At 44.0% G+C, this 14,446-nt stretch overlaps 1 protein-coding gene across 1 annotated transcript in view; it reads left to right on the top strand.

Annotated features, from left to right (window-relative positions):
* The window catches only part of LOC128895538 (tyrosine-protein kinase Drl-like), a 75,062-nt gene that overhangs the window by 46,419 nt on the left and 14,197 nt on the right, over nt 1-14,446 (top strand). Inside the window, exons 3-4 of the mRNA XM_054158222.1 lie at nt 4,847-5,114; nt 10,875-11,049. Of these exons, the coding sequence (XP_054014197.1) occupies nt 4,847-5,114; nt 10,875-11,049 (443 nt within the window). The remainder of the gene's footprint in view (nt 1-4,846; nt 5,115-10,874; nt 11,050-14,446) is intronic.

Raw genomic sequence — 14,446 nt, 5'->3', positions numbered from 1 at the left:
CTCTCTCTCTCTCTCTCTCTCTCTCTCTCTCTCTCTCTCTCTCTCTCTCTGCTGTCTGTCAAAGACTTTCGATTTAATCTCCTTGTCCGCGACAGGCAACTTCACGGACCACGAGGGGCCAAGGATGAGGGGGCGGGGAGTCAAATCGAAGCGTAAACGTGCAACTTTTTCCTCTCAGTTGGGGGGGGAGGGGGGGCAGAACGCAGAAACGGAACAATGGTATTTCGTAATTGCATCAGGAGATGGAAAACAGCGAAACTCGAGGTCCCTCTATTTCTCCGTGTGCTCCTCAGGTTGCGAATCGATTCTTACCGTGACGAATCGCGTTCCACTTTCTTTCTTACGGCGCCTCGTTCTCAGGAAATCTAACGACTGATTGCCCACGACCGAAACGGGGCCACGTGTGCACGGGCCCCTCTCCGCGAGACGAAGAGGCGCTTCAGGTGCTGCTGGCGAAGGTTAGGATACAACTTTATTCTCATTTGATCTGCAAAATTAGTTTTCATACTTTTCAAAGAGTAAAATGAGTTACTTGCCAATTATAAATATTCCCGCGAGTTTCGCGACAGCACTTCCGCCACCGTTTTCGCCCTCCTCCTGTCCGCATTATTATAATCGCGTAAAAAAAAAAAAAAGATGCACGGCGAAACGAACAAAATAAACGAATAGATAAATCCCCCGCAGGGATTTTTACACTCAGTTATTGCTCGCGTCCTTTGCGTCGTTCCGATGAACGGCGCTGGTTGGGCGATCGCTATTGCCGCATTTACGCGCCGCGATGCGGGACACGGGCGATGAAAAGTGTGCAACCATGCAAAAAGTGCGACGATAAACGCGGAATGAAGTGTGGAGGAAACTGTTACAGATGACTGCTGTTTTGGTGATTAATTGGCGCGGATGGTTTACGGAGTTGGATTTCAATGTTTCCAGTCGAACACGTACAATCCGTTAAAGCCCAGCCCCGCCTCCTTTGTCGTCTGAGCAGACGCGTATTATAATTTAACGTACTGTTCAAAAAACCGTAAACATTTATTCACCTCTGTTTTTTTGTTTTTGTTTTTGCGCGAATGGGGAGTTATAAAACTGTCACGGCGTTCGCTCGTGCCGAAGAACGAAGTGTATAAGCGATTCGGTCTGGAAAATATTCCATGCGGGTTGTAAAACAAACGATGCAACTGCGATTTAAGTCCTTTGGAGTTATATATGGAGATAGTGCGATTAATTTCGTTGAAAATGTTTTGCTATAGTTGTTGTTGGGTGATTGAGTGTCCGTAGGGGTGCTTTTGCAGGATTAAAATAAACACTGGCGTACAGAAATAGAAAATAAAGAGATTTATAACTATGATATAGTCAGGACCTATATAGTGTACTACCAACTATAAACTACATCAGTGACTATATTTTAATATCAACCACGAGATACGTCGGAGTATCGCGAATTCCAATTCCCTAGAGTACGAAGGAACAACGCGTATTGGAAGCAGACTGATTCCTATATCTGAAAACGCCCACCAAGCTCGATACGTGTCATGGGATCATGGCGTCGCGATTTTGGAATAAATCGAAACGTTTGTATGGCTCGCAATGTACAAGCGTTACCCTACTGTTATCGCGTCACACGATAGATCCCGCTCGCTACGTGGTTTCCTTCTCGTCGACGGTGACAATGGCGACCAGTGTACGGGGTCTCTAGTCGAATGGAAATTTGCTCCGTACACAATGGGATACAGGCGAGGGAAACCATGCGCAACTGGAAAGCGGTTGAAGTGTTCGAAGCGCCCGGTCCAGGGGCTGCGTACTCGCGAAACGTACTTCGAACCGAAGCAGACGAGGCCAGGTCAAATATTTTTGCTATCGGAGGGATTCCAAAGTGGATATTAAGAAAATGCTTACGAGCATCTTACTCGTTTGCGTGTCTGCTGCGACACTTACGAAATTAGTAGGTTTTTATCTCGTTGAGGGAGAAAACTTAATTTAGAAGGATAACTGTGTTTTGGGTTTGGGTCGAAGTTCGGCTGGAAAGTAAATTCGCAATCGTTAGTCTTTTAATTCTGCTCCATTTGATAAGGTTTTTATATTTCACGTGGGTAATTTCACCAGGTGCTCCACTTTGAAGTGAAATGAAAGTCCCCGCTTAGTCACTTCAAAGCTGGGACCACTCTAATGAGAGGATCTCAATCTTAACACAGAGAATGTTTTTTACGCTTCAGCGGCAGGAGAGCGTAGGACACCTCGTGTCAGTTAATTCACGACCTGCCCCGCTTTCAAGTGAATTGATAGCCACCAGTTAGTCACCTGAAACCGGGAGACTGGCGGAGCAAGAAAATCTTAACGTTAACTATTTCCTTTTTCTATTTGGTTTCTATAAAAAGTAAGGTTTTGGATTGGATATAGAAACGAGATATATACATAAATATTTTATAGCGCGAATATAACTATATACATTTAATAAACAGAATTGATATTTTTTTAATACTTCAATATATTTTACTGGATCTCTAAACTACGAATTACTCCTTTTCTGGAACTCCACGAAGTGCTAGTCTACTTGTAATTACCACAACTATGTAATCTCGTGGCTGTAAACGCTAATTACTCTCTAATTAATGCATATTACGAGGACAAGAGAAGCTTCCGGCGATTATGTAAAGATGCCTTTCCTCAATTACGGAGGGGTGCATTCGCCCTCGACGGAACTTGCGCGTTTATCAGAATTAGGTTTAATTTCTCGGGATGGTCTCAAGTGCCAGATAGGAATAATAAACAAAGATTTAACACTCGAAATTTTTGCCGATTACGCTATCGTTTGATTGGCCTGTCGAATTCTTTCTTTTATCGCAAAGGGAATCGTTTATATTTCTGTGTTCAGTGAAAATTTGATTCCAATTTTCATACCAAGTAAAATCATACTAAAGTCATTTCCTATGTCAACGTGGAATGTTTGGTAAAGTAATCATTAAATTTTGGGTTTTAACAAACAAAATTTTATTCCGAGTTTCAGTCAAAGTATTAAAAAAAAATAAAATTATTCTAAAGTAATTGTCCCTGTCGCATTGTTTTGTACAAAACAATCTCTTAGATCTTAACAAACAGAATTTTCACGGAATTAGGCGCGTCGTTTTCAAAACGGAATCCCTTTTCAAAGTACTTCAGTCAATTGCTGGCTCGAATGGGGTGCTGGAAACAAGTTGCCACCCCTTAACAAGGATGTAAAGGGAATGGATTGACGTCGTGTCATCGCTACCCTCGGAATAATTATAAACGGGAGGGCGACGGGAAACCATTGAAATGATACTGCACGGAACAAGACATTGACGTTTGAACTTGTCGTCGACTTAATGGACATTCAGGCCGCAATTAAAAGTCGAAAGTTTCTTAATTACACGTGACATCTTTCAATCTTTTGTTGGCAATCTTTTAATAAAGTGTTTTTATTCACCCATTATCTTTTAATTATTATTACTTGGTTGAAATATGTCTAAATATTTATTAAGACTGTTCAAGTTTTATTGGTTTGAAAAGCGAACGATAGATTTTTAAACGAATTTCATAGTTGCATTTATTTGTAACATTAACAAATTGAAATACCACTTTACAGGTTTGTTCGAACTGAACGAGACACAATTAAAGTTATAAAAATAATCGTACCCACCCACGCTATAAAAATAATTTCTAAATGTCTCATAAATCCATTCTGTCAAAAATTCACCTACATCAAGTACCCTAATACTCGTCCATTCGCCCGAATTCGACCGAACCGTCCAGCTGTATCATGTGCAACGATGTATTAATTCAAGCAGTGGAAAAAAGGCTCAGGTAGAAAAAAGAATCGACAAAATTTCAACGAAACGAGCGCGATAGGCAGGTGTCACGCCATCTCGACCCCCCGACGCGACGATTACGACGATTACCGGTGGCTCCCGCGGGGTCTCAGAGGGTGGGAATCGCCTCCGTTGACATTGCATCACGAAGCACTAACCACATTATTTATGCCACCTCGTAAAACTTGTGGCGTGCCTAAACACACTACTCGTTGGCCGTCGACTATCCCCCTCTTCACGGGGAAGGTTACACAGCGGCCAGGGGGAGGAAGGGTGAGTACCACTGTTTGTGAAATCCACCGCCTCCTGATAGTGGAATTGCTTGTATCAGCGACGGCTGAAGGAAACTAAACGTTACGCGATCTTGGCGTCGCGCCAGAGTTCCGGTTAGAATCGCGAGACGCATTTCCGATGGAATGACGCATAGCTGGACGTTAGGGGATTGACAGGAGAATGCAAACTTTGACGCTATTCGCGATTGGAGGCGAATTCCACTTTTCTAGGAAAATCTCAACAGGGCAAACTGTTTAAGATAAATTTCATTGGAATTAATTTCTGTATACATTAAGATAACCGCCGGAAGGTGTAGAAGTAAAGCAACATGCGGGAATTCCAGCAAAGTATAAAATACAGAAGATGTTTGAAGATTCAGCGTAAAATATCGCATGTCTATAATCGTATTCTGCTCCTAAACGGCCAAGTATAAGTTTCCGTGTCGGTATGCCGGAGGGTTACCATTTTCAGAGTATTTTCATTGCATGTCCGTTATCAGCCCGGTCACGTGAATATCTTGCTTAATGCGAGTAAGGGAAGGAGCACATCGAAGAAACAATTTCTTTCGCGGTGGATCGACTGAAACTCGTGCAAATTCGATATTCGATGTTTCGAGCTTTGAGCTTTGAGCTTTGAGACAATGATTGTACTGCAATATTTAGAAGTATCTTTATGTATGATAAATATGTGTTGACCACGATATTTATTTTTAGGATTTAGGATTTATTTTTTCTTCTCTCATTTGTTTCCAGTTACCCTACTCGATGGAGCTGGATTACGACGTGGTGGGTGTCCCAGGCGGCGCCTCGGAGATGATGGCCCTGCTTCCTCCCAGAGTGAATGTGTCAGCCCGAGGAGAAGTGCCAGTCACGTTACAAGTCTTCAGGATCAGGCTGCCGTGCTCGGGTCTCGTGAGCGCCGAGATTCCTCTGGCATTGAGGTTGAACGTCACTGCTCCACCTGGGACCAGATACAACGACACAATTTTGGTTTTCAAGAGAAATAAAATTTGCTTCAAAGGTGAGCGAGAAGGTTTCTTCAACCCCAATTACAAAATACAATTACGGTGGAGTTTATTAATAATAATGCAAAGTGGAATATTATTATTTGATATAGCAGAGATTGAAGAATTCAATAAACAATATTCTGTATAACTGTAACAAAATCGTATAAAAAACTGTAATAATCCCCACACCTTACAATACACCCTTACCGACACGTCACTTGAAACCGGTGCAGCTGCGCGACTAAAATCGACGCGTACGCACGCGACCGTTACAACTCCAACATCCGACCCTCGATAATTACTCGGTTTATGTAATCGCGAATTTAATTAGCACGTTCGTCCACGGCCGGTGAATGCCTTCGTTACAGGCGTCGCTATTTCGACGCGTTCGCGATTAAAACACAGCCGAAGCTTGCAATTCGGCCCGCGGTCCCTTCCGAGCGCGTTTCTATACGCGATTTATGAGCCTTTATGCCGAGCCGCGATCGGCAACAACAACGGTGCATAATTTCCGAAACAAGCGTCTCGCCTATGCGTTTCGCCACCATTATGCTTCGGCCACGCTGTGAAAATCGAGTGATCGAAGTTCGGTTATAACGATCGGCCGACAAATTTCGTTCAATTACATACACGGAACGGGTGATGCGCTTTTCGACGGCAATTTCTGTCGAGCGAATTTATTAATCACCTGTGGATGGAAAATGGTGAAACGATGGGATCGATTCGATAACATACTCGCCGCGCTGTTGCATTTAATAGCGTCGATACGCTTTTCGTTTATTTCTTTGAGTCGTGGCGAGTAAATATGTCGAACGGATAAATACAGGGTGGTCCGTGAACTAAAGCTGCGTGATTTAAAGGGTGTGTGCGACGTTGAAGTTTCCAACTCAAAGTTTCGACTCGTCGTCACGTGAAAACGGACCCCTGGAGGGGAACACGGGTCTGCGAGGAGGTCTGGGGACAAGAAACAGTAAGAAGCACGAAGTTGACAGACGCTGATCCGGATCCAGTTACCGGCGCAGTCGACGTTACAACGAAAAGCAATCCGACGAATAAAATTGAATCTCGTCGGGAGTCGGTGTATTTAATGAAAGAGAAGAGGAGGAAAAGATCTCGCCGGCCGAGATCAAGAGGATCGACCGCCGTGGAAAAGTGGAGTAGAAGATGAGAGAGCTGAAAGTAGGAGGGGGGTTGAAAGGGGATGAAAATAAGTAATCGTCTCCGAGGGAAGACGAGGAGTACTTGCGCGTGTACGGAGTCCCTTTTTCGGCGGGATTTGCTTTATTCTTGACCCGCTGTAGAACCTCGTCCCCCCTGGTGGACGAATGGTACGGATTCTTCAGGGCTCGAGAGGTCCTGCAGAAATCCGAAATCCGGAGAGACCGTTCGAAAATAAACGAATCCCGCGTCGGCTCCTCGAGTGCTCGTATTTCTCCTCCTGTACGCGGTGCCGGGTTAAGAATGTTCGATGGTCCAAGGGCGGTCCAAGGGCAAATATTGGAGGAAAAGTGGCGCATGAAAGGGGATATTAGCGCCGTGAACGATTTCAATGCGGGCATTGTTCGCTCGTTTCTTTGGGAAATCGGTGGAAACGCGGGGAAGAGCGTTCTGGGTCACTGTATTGCCGAGGATGAACATCGAATTTTCACTTCTTTCTTTCTGGTATTAGACGCAATGGCAAGGAAATATTTCTAACCCTCGCAAACAGCTTGCAAGGCATTTATTTTAATATTTTAAGTTGATGGTACTGTTAACCTACGATAATATCTCTGCTTCAGATTATTCATAATTTAAATTACAGACTTCCACCGGTCACGAATTACTGCAATAAATTCACAAAATTGGAAACGCGACAATTTGTCCGTATTTCAGGATGAAATTCGTTTCGAGCGGAAAGACGCACCTTTCCTTCCGCGACCGGCATCACGCGGTTCGGGCGGAGGGTCATTCCATTAATCCCACGGGGACTTAATTCTGGACCTCCGTAAATCTCGGTTAAGGTTTGTTTGATAGCGTCGGATAGCATCGCCTGTCGGGATTTAACTGAGATACACCCCCCTCTTTGGCCTTCAACGTGGCTTCTCGGCACCGCTGGATTGTTCTTAAACTCACAAGTTCCCCGTCCCGGTGCGTCGACGAAGTTTAATCGATCCTCCGTCCGTGCTCGACTAACGCGAGCAAATTGATTCCTTTGTCCCGCCACCCGTTAACCTTCCTCCGGGCGTTTATAATTAAAAATCAAGCACCGCGGTTTCATTACAGGGCGCTCGAGCATCGGTTACCGTGATTCAGCTTTGTGTAGGGCCGATTCGTGGTTTGTTTAATGTAAAGCGCGGAGGAGGAAAACTTGATTAACGCCTTACGTATCTATTGGTAGCGACGGGACTGTGGACGTTTAGGTTCCTAGGTTAGAAATTGAAATCAATGGGTTCGATTGGTTGACCACCGAGGCATCCACATATGGGTGAGATAGATTCTCACTAGGGAATCGAGGGGTGTGCTGTAATAACGCAAGACGGAGACAGAGCAGGAAGTAAAATGAATTTTGTACTAATTTTACGATTTTTTTCTATTCTGCATTTTTTGTTTGTGTTGCCAAATGTTTTAGGAAGAAAATAAACACGTGTTTGAAAGAAAGTTTTGCTCAGTTCCAAACATCAATCCTTCCCCCATCATTCTGAAAAGGAAGGACGGAGAATCCGGAACGACGTAATTTCATAATTAGCTACCTGTGCTATGATTCGAAGGAAACTTTTACGATGCCGCGTCTTCTTAAGCGGATCGTCGACGATATTCGTTCTAGGCGTTGAATAAATAAACGAAGGATCGAAGAATAAGTGAACTCGCGAGCGATTCAATCACCTCGTCGACACTAGGAAAAAATGGAACAACAGAGCTTAACGCCATCCGTCAAAGCAGCCCCCGACGTAAAGTTGCGCGCCGGAAAGAATGAAAACCAAACTTACTTAAAAAGTTTGTCCGCCTCGTCGAGCATTGTGCACCGTGTAAGAGAGAAACATTTTAAAAAGATGTCGTCTCCCGGCGAATAAAGAAGCAAAGATTCCACTAAGAAGTTGAAAGCAGCGCCGGTGGGGCAGCCCGCACGATTTATTTAACTTTTTCTCTACCACGGTGTTCCCGGTGCGCATCTCATCGCGCTCCAGCGAATGCTTCCTGGTCCGAGTGTTTCGCGAACGTTCTCGTCGGTTCCAAACCTCATCCGTCTGGTTCGCGTTATTTATTCTGGCAACAAGCGGAGTCCTGCCGGTCCTGCTCCTTCGTCTGGAAATCGGGGGAGGGGAGGGGAGGGGGGGGGGCCGGAAACAACGCGAGAAAAAATTCGTTACAGCAGAGGGTCTTTCTTGAGAGAGCCACACGCAGTTGTCTGATTTTCTTCAGAAAGATTTAAATACACATTTTAATTCAAAACGAAGCTTAATTTCACAGTAAAAGCATCGACCTTAATATATAAATTTCCTTCGTTGAGATACAATATCAAAAATTGGCGAAATGGGTATAGCAAATCTCCAGGAATTATAAAATAAACATTATTATTAGGCGTATGTATAACAGGGTAGTATCTCTATCGCGGGGTGGATATCTAAAAGCAAGTGTTAATCAGAAGATGCATCTTCCTCTGGAAATAGTTCTGGTACGTCTAGAGATGCATTTTTTCCTTTTGCATTATTTAGCTCTCCCAAGGAGGAAGTATTTGTATCGTCTCCCGAAGAACAGTTTTGTTATTTTCCTTGGAAAGGGGAAGAAATTTTATGGTATGCCTCGTGCTTGACAAACACGTTCGCAACTTCGCGAATCTCTAATATCTCATTTCGCCACCTACAAACTCGAGCTGCGCTTAATTCGACGAAATAAGAAGTTCGCAGCTTGGAAGCAATCGAACTGCAGCCCGTATCTGCCAGCAACACTGGTCCTTTACCGATATCCAACGGTTGCAAACTTCAACCTCGTCAAACCAAAATGTCTCAAAAGATTCGAGCTGCAATTCCAAAGGCGGGAGTTCCCCACCCCCGAAGTTAGACTCGCAAGAGAATGGCCAGCGAAATGGAGGGCACCGGTTCAAAGGAAGAAGAGAACGAGTCGACGGACCGCGAAGGGATTTCGATTTCCAATACAATCCTCTGGGGAAAAAAAAACCGAGAATAACGCGTTTCGAAGAAGACGAGGCGGGAATGCGATTTCGACTCGCGGTTCGTGAGAAAATTTGCATGACGTCGTCGGGGACGGGCTGCAAGGGAGGTGCAAAAATTCCACTTTTGTTTAGCACGCGGGATTCCGGCGGGGCATAAAGGTGGAATGCGGCAAAGAGTTATCTACGGCGGAAAGCGCAAACGAACGTGAAAAGAAATGCGACTATATAGCTTGCACCGGTGGCTGCGCATTGTAGAAGATTCGTCGTTCGCGGTGGACCGAGCAGGCCAGGAGGTCTGATTCAAAGGAATTTCCTTCCTTTGGTTCTCCCGTCCCTTACTTTTCATCTCTCTGCGCCCTCGGAAGGTTCGTCGATGTCGCTGACTCGATAGCGTCGCGACACATGCGATCACCATTTATTCTGCTGTTTATGATGACACGATAGGTCGTCAAAGGATGACTGCAACGGTGATCGCTCGGAATGACCGTGATGGGGAGAAGAAAACGACGATAGCACTCCGTTTGATATACAATGCGACTGTACTTAGGTACTGACTGTATTTAGGTACTCACGCAATTTTCATTCGACACTAAGAATAATTAATTCTACCACATACTCAATTTTGAATAATACTTAACAGACACACATGCCATTATTCAAAGAATTATTACGTCCCCACAGTCTGTCTAGAAATAAAAATTCATGAAAACAGACCACGAGTATCGAAATTTCACCACGGAAGAAATTGATGAAATTGACGATCGTGGCAAAAAGCATCGACGCAACTCGACGTATCGACTCGTACGATTGTCGCGTCTGTGGTTCCCATAAACGACCGACCCATCAACGTGTCGACGGTTCACGGATGAAAATGGGCTCTCATGCGCGCACCGGGCGGGAAACGATTCAATCGACAAAATGGATTGTCGATCGCGTAATGCGGCTGAAACACGCTTTGTGGATGTAATGCAATTATTTCACGGCGGCGCAGAAGTCCGCTCATTAAATCGCGCACGAATCTATGTTAATCGCCGCATTTCTCTGTTATCACGCTGTCAGAGTCACGCTCCAGTACCAGAATTTTAACGAAACACCTGCGAACGGCGCATTACCTTTGTCCGTGCCGTGGAACTTTGGCGGGCATATTCGCAGCCGGCGATACTGTAAATATCGCGGGAATACATTTTTGATGATACGCGAAGAGTATTGAAATTTCATCGAGCGGTTCCCGCCGATGGAAGCGTTCGTGGTCAATTAACAAATTACGGTCATTGCGTGCCTGATTTTCGCCGGCGATCATTTCCGATAGATTCTAAATTGCGATTTAGGGTACTAGCGATGGAAAGTTCGAGGTTTGTAATAGAAATTGCTGGGAAACCGTGGGAAAATTGTTTTATTATTACGAGTATTTCATTCTCTAGCAATGCTGTTTGATTTTCCTTTATTTTCATTCCGGAAGCAAATTCGATTTAATTGAAGAGGAGACTCTTTCTGAATTAATGTTTGTGCATGTGTTTAATGTCTTTCTTAGAAGTACAATCCACAAATGAAAGCTACAACCATCGCTTTATAGATTGAGATGAATTTCAATGCAACAAAAATCGTTGAAATTGTTGTGTTCTAGGAGTGGAAGCGCCTCCAAGAAATGATTCTGTTCGTTTGGAGCCAGGACCTCTAGTAAACGGTGCGGGGGCTCTTTATGTCGCCGCGACGTGTGCATGCGCCTTAATATTGGTCGTCGGTAGCGTGGCGAGCGCTCTGTACATTCGCAACAGCAAGGCACGCATTCAAGAATCGCAGTAAGTATAATTACGCAATTAATTAATTTCCAGAATGACTCTGAACGAAATAATTCCCTTCCTATAAAATGAAATAAAGATCACGCGACGGCGAGGTAAGAATCGATCAACGGGCTGGCAATCATTGTGCTTTATCGGTACAAATAGAGGAAGCGTTCCTCGAGTTATACTTAGCCTGCCTCGGAAGAAGACAAGTGTTCTCTGCTCCCATCGAGGGAAGAGCCAGGTCGTGAAGGGGTGGAACAGGGGCTGAGGATAGCGGTTTCCCTTCCTCCGGATCTCCTTCTTACGTCCTCTCCCGGAGGAGTCCTCTTCAACGGGGGCGCGTAGCCCTGCAATAAAATGTCGGCTGCCGTGCCAAGCGACCGACGGATCACCAGGGCTTATTGAAAGGATATTTCATGCGGACGAGTTCCTATCCAGCTTATCCACCCCCCAACGAATACCCCGCGGGGGTGGCAGAGATCTTCCCGCCGACCTTTTTGTCTCTTCCCTTCGGTGAACCGGGGTCCGGCGAGCCTCCGAGTTTACGAATCCACCCGGGGAATTCGCGACTGCTTTTCGCTCCGACTGGCTCGCGGGAAATGAGAACGCGCCTGACGACACGTGAAAACCCGTCAGCTGTGCGACTTTTACGAGTGACCGTCCAGACGGGTTACTCTGCCTAAAAACAAATCTTTTTGGGTCTGTTGCATGTTTACGACAAGCTTGATAATTTTAGTAAGATTTATAAGACTTTTCTTGGTTGAATTGTATATTCAAAGATAGAGCAGATCACAATTTTCTGTGTCGCCCTCTTACCACCCATAAAGTACAAAGCTCGCTCCGGCTTGGCAAACTAGCTTCCTGCGGTTCCAAAAAGTGGCAAGGAGGTCGGACATATACTCGTGCCGAGAAATATAGCGGAGATTATGTTTTAATATTTCCTTAACGTAGGCAGGACACCGAGGGACACCATTCGCGCGTTAGGGGAGAATAGTTTCTTCATCGAGCTTTTATAATCCATTTTATGGTGCATACATTATGAAGTATGTCTGCTCAAGGATACCTTGCCCGAAGAAATTCTGGTAAAAGAAGATCCCAAGACAAAGTTTCGAGGAGGAGGAAACTTTTACTCTCTCCAGCCCTTCCTCGTCTTTCCTTTGGTCTAGCTTTCCTCCACTTTATGCAGACTTGTCATACTTCCTTTGAATATATTAATTCTTCCGAGACTTCCTCTACTCGCGATTTTATGCGCGATTTGCGCGGAAAGGATGTAATTCAAATCCTCGGAGATCCGTATCATCCAGTTTATATTCTCAATTTTTATTCCTCGTCCCTCACCGCCGCTATAATTACGAGCTTAGTGATTAAGCGCTGCTCTCTGGCGACGAACAATTAAATACAGTCGAATTTCGGCAAATTAATTTTGTTTACATTGTAAGTTCATTGTTTACAATTTATTAACGAATCTTGTTGAATAAATTGGCTCGAAAAAGTAGCAATTTTTCTGGTATTTTTAAATTTAATTGTAAACTATCTTTTTTGTGAACAAAATATAAAATAAAATTAATCTTTTTACATACGAAGAGAAACAATTAACATAGATAGAAGTAAAAATTCGCAATATTTTAATGATTTTCAGCAATTCTGTTTCTGAAGTAAAGCTTTCTAACCCGAGAAGTTTACAATTAGTATAAAAACATAGAATACATTTAACCAACAGTGTACGGCTATAAATCTGACAAGAAACAAGTGCTATTAACGGAAGCATCCCGCGAGATATTATACCAGGAGCAAGGTATTCGATTAAAACCCTTATTAAGTCTAACTCTAATTAAGAGACGCTCGTCGCAATGCTCGTATTAAAGCTCGAGTGTACGACGAATCTACTTAACGACAAGTACAGTGGAGAATCTCTCGGTTCTGTGTGTACATTAATTACGCATTCGGCGAAACGCTAGTTATTTCTGGTAATGACGAGCCGAATGCGTTCTTGCGCGATTACACGATATCAATGGGATTAATTTCAGCTCGATGGAATTATAAAAATTAGATCTCCAGACCTACGACCCGCAAAGCTTCAAATTACACTTTAATTACCCCACGACGGGCGAAATTAAACCACTTGAAGCAGAAAATTATCGCTGGTATCAATTTCCATCTTTTTCATTTCTGGCTGTTGCGCCTTTATAATTGTGCATTCGTATCGGGATGTGTAATTACTCAGGACCTTGATACTAAAAGAAGTAAACAATATCCTTGAAAATAGAATTATAAAAATGAAAACGATATTTAATTATTCATGAACAATAAATTAGACATTCAGTAATCATTAACACAGAATAATTTGCGTACTCATTTACCACACCGTCAATAAAACCAGAATAAAAAAAATAATTTACAAGAGCAACATACCTGACTCAACCCTCTATCGTTTCATACCAACACAAAACCAAAAAGGGTTTCATTTACCCTCTCGTTACCACAATCAGATCTGCACCATCGCCTTTCGTAATTGAACTTTCATTATTTCTTAAAACCACTGGTCACATTGCAGGAATAGCTGGTACCCCAATAATCTCGCGTTTTAATACGCTCGCCGCCTCCATGGTAAGGAATCTTTATGGCATGGACATGGCTTGGGTACAAGTAGCTTCCCTTCCTTCCCAGTCTCACTCTCGCGTCCTCTCTATCTCTCCCTCTCTGTCTCTTTTACATCGGCGAAGTCTCGGCACGGGCCAATTGTCTCTCGAGGGATATATTAGCTCTTTTGAGACTCTCCAGGCTGATAACGCGCGGGAAAACGAGGCTCCTGGATCCTTCTCTGCCCCTTGTTCGTTTCCCCCGGGGGCGAGACTGCAGATTTTACATCCGCTCGCTCGAGTAAACACAGCGCACATCCTTGCACCCTCCGTACCCATCGCCGCGTCGATCTCGACGCACAAAGGACGATTTTGGGGGTTCGACGGGAACACGATGCTCTCTGCGGCCGAATGCTCCGTTCGCGAACAGCGATAAGGATGTTTCTCTGACTTGCATTCTCTGCGTGGCTTGAACGGAACATACTGTGGCTAGCGTCCACTATTATTGATAATTTGTTGCTTGGATTTCACCTTTCTGTTTCGAAGTGAATATTTGTGGAAATTTGTGTTTATTTCACGACGTCTTAATGAAAATGTTACGAATAGATTCGTAGGGTTCTTGCGATTAAAACGAATAGAAACACGACCACCATCGGACCATTTGGATTGTCACGCGACTGACTTATTTATTTTAACCCAAAATTAAAAATCGTTCGAATAGGGTCGTGTCGGTACTCGTTCTTATCGAAAGCATCTCATCAATCAATTAACGTCATTCACGCGCAGATATATTCAATAAATCGTACCTTCGATATAAGACCGAGATGTAAGAG

Source organism: Hylaeus anthracinus, unplaced genomic scaffold (assembly GCF_026225885.1).
Source record: "Hylaeus anthracinus isolate JK02 unplaced genomic scaffold, UHH_iyHylAnth1.0_haploid 5, whole genome shotgun sequence".
NCBI classification, from domain to species: domain Eukaryota; kingdom Metazoa; phylum Arthropoda; class Insecta; order Hymenoptera; family Colletidae; genus Hylaeus; species Hylaeus anthracinus.
Note: the sequence above shows the minus strand (reverse complement) of the source record. Positions and strands in the feature narration are given on the sequence as shown.